The sequence below is a fragment of the Chaetura pelagica genome, unplaced genomic scaffold (genome assembly GCF_000747805.2).
Source record: "Chaetura pelagica isolate M959 unplaced genomic scaffold, ChaPel_1.0 scaffold1269, whole genome shotgun sequence".
Classification (NCBI taxonomy): Eukaryota; Metazoa; Chordata; class Aves; order Apodiformes; family Apodidae; genus Chaetura; species Chaetura pelagica.
Window position 1 is genome coordinate 56,113 of NW_009954605.1, and position 4,282 is coordinate 60,394.

Below are 4,282 nucleotides of genomic sequence, written 5' to 3' on the forward strand. Positions count from 1 at the left end.
CACTTTCTGGCTGGACTTGATCCACCCTTTGGCGGTGGCAGCCGGGAGAAGACTGATGCCTACAAATGTGAATACACTATTGGAAGATTCCTATGGAGTACTCTTTCTATGCTACTAAAGAGAAAAAAAAAGCAAGTTAAGAATCAAAACAAAAAACTGCGACAAAATATTCTGCATTACTACATTACAACACTTATATTTCAAGGTCAGCCATTACTTTTGCCTGTTTCCCTCTACCAGAGTCATGAAAGCACAACAACACAGTTCCAAATTCAACTTGAAACATTTCTCATTTAGGCAGCCAGAGATTCTCTGTTGAAATTCTGTTCAGCCATGATTTTAACGAATTAAACTAAGAATTTTTTTCTTCCATTATCCATAACAGGCCACAAAAATTTAAGCCAGAAAATGGCAAAATTCTTAACACCTTTTATAATGACTTCAATACAAGTCAAAATGATATATATATGTACATGTGTATATAAGGACTTCTATATATACACACACAAGTTTTCAGAAAAATCTGAAATCTATATTTATTAAAAAAATTTAGATTTGTCATTATAGATCAGATCAGATGTGTCACCATTTGGGAAGAAGAATTGTTCAGAAATGGACTGTTTTGTTTTTTTTTCCCAAATCTTCAAGAATATTTGTGATACATTTTGAAACTGGATTCTTTGCAAATAGTAAAATCTATTAAAAGCCAAGAGTGGCAGTTTTACCACTAACATCAATAACATGGAATACATGGTATGGTTGAAAAGGTTTTAAAGAATGGAGGACTGTTGAGAGCTTGCTTGGGATCACTTTCTACTGAACATTTTAAATGTGTCAATTGGCAGTGAAAATGAAAACAATACAAGACTGTTTTTTATAAAAAACAAAGTAAACACAGCTGAGAATAAACACTTTCAAAACATTTTTTAAACAGTTAATTTAAATTTCTTACTGGCTTCATGAGATTGGTACTGTACAAAAGCAGAGAACTGATAATGTCTTATAGTAGGCACTAAGTTAAAAATGGTCACCTAAGGCATTTCTACAAATAGACAGTAACAAGCCAGCTTTGTACATCCTATTGGAAAGCTTGATGAAATCGTGGTAGGGTGGTGGTTGTGCTTAGACTGCTTGTGAAAGCTGCTGACAGTGAGTGCAGAGACCCAAGACCTATACTATTGCTAGGATCTTGTGGATCCTGGGTTTGTGGTGGAAGTTGAGTCATAGAAGAATGTGCCTCCTCTTGCGTGTAACTCATTCCAAGATTTCCCACTGAAACAGAAGGGTTATAGGGAGGGCCATTTACAGGTATGAAGTTGAACAGCTGAGAGAAGTCTAATGATGGGGTGTTTAGAGGTTCACTAATAGGAACGGAGCCCTTGGAAAGGGAAACATCCCCAGAGCCATCATCTAGTGGCCCTACTTGTGGATCCAGCCCTAGTTTTGATGAAGATGCTTGAGAATCCTGGGATGAAGAAGGCATACCACTTTGCAACTCCATTAAGTAACTTTCAATTTCCCCTTTCAATGGCTGTTCTTTTTCAGGCATAGAAATTGCGTATGAGGTAGTACCGAGCGGGTATTTCAATGATAGCTGGTGAGAAGGGTGGACAGACTCCATATCTATTGGACAAGGCATTCCCAATGGTAACGATGTGGCAACCATTTGGTGCGCAGATGCAGAACTCTGCATGGACTGAATCTGAGTGTTGTAAAGATTTAATTGCAAAGTGTTTGTAAATGGCTTTGATGTCAGTTCACTGGAAGGTACAGACATCCCTGGAAGCAGCTCATCCTTTATAGGCACAGAAACATTGCAGGTAAAGGGATCTAGAAGGTCCATTGGCTCTGTTTTGACCTTCAAAAGTTCTTGGTTGTGACTTTTCTTCATGTGGCGCGTGAGGTGATCCTTCCGCCCAAATCTCTGTGCACAGTACTGACAGAGGAAGTCCTTTCTTCCAGTGTGCACTACCATGTGTCTACGGACATCCTTTCGGGTGTAGAACCGACGATCACAGTGTTCACACTGGTGCTTTTTCTCCTTCACTCCACCCGATGACTTGCCTGCGTGAGTTTTTAGGTGCTCCAGCAGCACTCCTGTGCTTTCAAAAGTCTGCAAACATACCTTACAGGTGAGGTCACCGCTTGTTGCAGCATGCAAAGCCAGGTGACGTTTGAACCCAAGCTTGGTATTGTAGTTCTTTCCACATTCTTCACACTTAAAGGCCTCTTTGTTGGGATTGTGTGTATGTAGGTGATTCTTTAGGTGATCTTTTCGGTGAAACATTTTCTCACAATAATTACACTTGTGGGTTTTCTCAGGAGAATGAGTAGCCATATGCCTTTAAACACAGATATATTCTGTAAGTAATTATTTTGATCAAAAAACACACTTGCTCATTTTTTAATGGCAGCTAAATACTACACTAAGGGCTGCTTTGCAACAGAACCTTTTAACTGAAAGCATGACACTACAAAGACAGTTTGACAAATTTAAATATAGCAAAACACGAGCCATTTCTCTTAAATCGACACTTTAGTTTTGGTGGGGTTTGACTACTGTAACAGGGGTATATGGGTAAGTATGAAAGTACTCATGTAAAAGTCCATAGCCAAAAAAATTGTCAGTCCAAACTCTTTTTCTTGTGACAATTCCTTATACAAATGAAAATTCTATGCTCATTAAAAGAAAAACAAAACAAAACGAAAACAACAAACAAACAGAAAACAAAAGCAGAAAACAAATTAAGAAACAAAATCAAAGACATTAGCTTGCAAACTTAAGTAATTTAGAATTCTAGAAACAATCCAATGGCTACTTTAATTAACACATCCTCTCTGCAATCAGCGGAAGGCGTACACAAATATATACTTTTACAAGGCTTAACACGGCCAACATAAAATAGAGAATATAATCTGAAAGATAAATAGAGTTTAATACCTTAGTAATTTGTACTTAGAAACAAAGGCCTTGGTGCAGTCTTGTTGTGTGCACTTGTAGGGCCTCTCTCCTGTGTGAGAGTATGAGTGAACCTTTAATTTCTCAACACTGTTAAAGGCCTTGTCACACAGTTGGCAAGGAAAGTTTTTTCTTGGTTTGGTTTCACCACGCTTACGTTTCCCTGAAGGGACTTTCTGGGTATCTCTTACTTCTGACAAATCACCAGGAATGACAGTGGCCATCGCAGCCTAAACCAGGCCTTCTTGTTGGACACTTGGGAATTGCCCAACTCCACTAAATGATTTAGCTTTAGATGGCTTCTCAAGTTTCATGTGGTCGTAAAAGAAAGCAAAAGGGGACTGGAAAAAAAAAATAAGAAACAACTAGTTTGTAACTAAACTTAGATTTTGAAGTTTACTTGCTATGTGATGCTTCTGAATAAAACTTAAAATTAGGTTCAGCTGGTCTAATGTAATACCTGCAGGTTTTTTACACTATTTGCTGCAACTCTTAAAATGCATTGCTCAGGATGAACAGATCCACATTTGCCCTGAAATCACACCTCACAACCTTCCCCCTCAGGCACTGATGGAGAAACAGCAAAATTTGTGTCAGATTATGGGAGGCAGCAGGCAAAGAACCTACCTATCCAGCTGCTTTTGGCAGCTTCGGATTTCAAAGGCATTAAAGCTGCACCTGTGGCGTATGCACAGACACACACACGCACACATGCACACACACGACTCTCAATAAGCCTCGAAACGTTTGAAAACTTGTGTGAAAAGCGGCAGCACCCATGTCGGCAGTCTGGGGGAGGGGAGGGCAAAGCTCCAGCGCTGGGGAGCCCCAGCCTCCCTCACACCATCCTGCTGTTAAGTGTCCACATTTAGGCTAGCTCAGGATGGAGGCTCTTAGTCCTGCTGGGGCGCTGCAAACTGTGAACTAAAGCCAGAGGCTTTCAGCTAAAGGAGGTATGTGATGCTCATGTCTGACTTGTGGTGAACAGCTTTAAATTCATCATCTGGTAATATATGGTAGCAACTGGGCACCTGCCAGGACAGAGCACTCAACAGCCCTCCTTTGCCAGGGGTAGCTGACAGCTTTTTTTCATCATCAGAGCACACAACTGCTGCTATAGATACCAAAATCCAGCACTCCTCACTGCAAGGAGCGAGGGGGGCGGCAGGAGTACAGCACTCAACACAAGCCTTTGGCTGGGCTGGAAAGCCCCAGAATTTGGCTTTTCTTCCTCAAAAGCAGCAATCCCCCTCCCTGGCCCTGGTGTGGTGGCTCACAGCTGCCATCTGCTCCAGCCTCTGCAGCAGCAGCTGCCCAAGAGCT

The 4,282-nt window shown here is 40.9% G+C and overlaps 1 protein-coding gene across 2 annotated transcripts in view; it reads right to left on the reverse strand.

Annotated features, from left to right (window-relative positions):
- Positions 1–378: 378 nt before the first annotated feature.
- The window catches only part of PLAG1 (pleiomorphic adenoma gene 1), a 6,517-nt gene continuing 2,613 nt past the window's right edge, over positions 379–4,282 (reverse strand). The window contains exons 2-3 of one of the 2 annotated variants that reach the window (XM_010005441.1): positions 2,942–3,300; positions 379–2,342 (exon numbers count right to left, since the gene is read on the reverse strand). In XM_010005441.1, coding sequence (XP_010003743.1) covers positions 1,079–2,342; positions 2,942–3,183 — 1,506 coding nt within the window. In that variant the 5' untranslated portion in view covers positions 3,184–3,300 and the 3' untranslated portion in view covers positions 379–1,078. The remainder of the gene's footprint in view (positions 2,343–2,941; positions 3,301–4,282) is intronic. The other variant, XM_010005442.1, reaches the window with a different exon arrangement.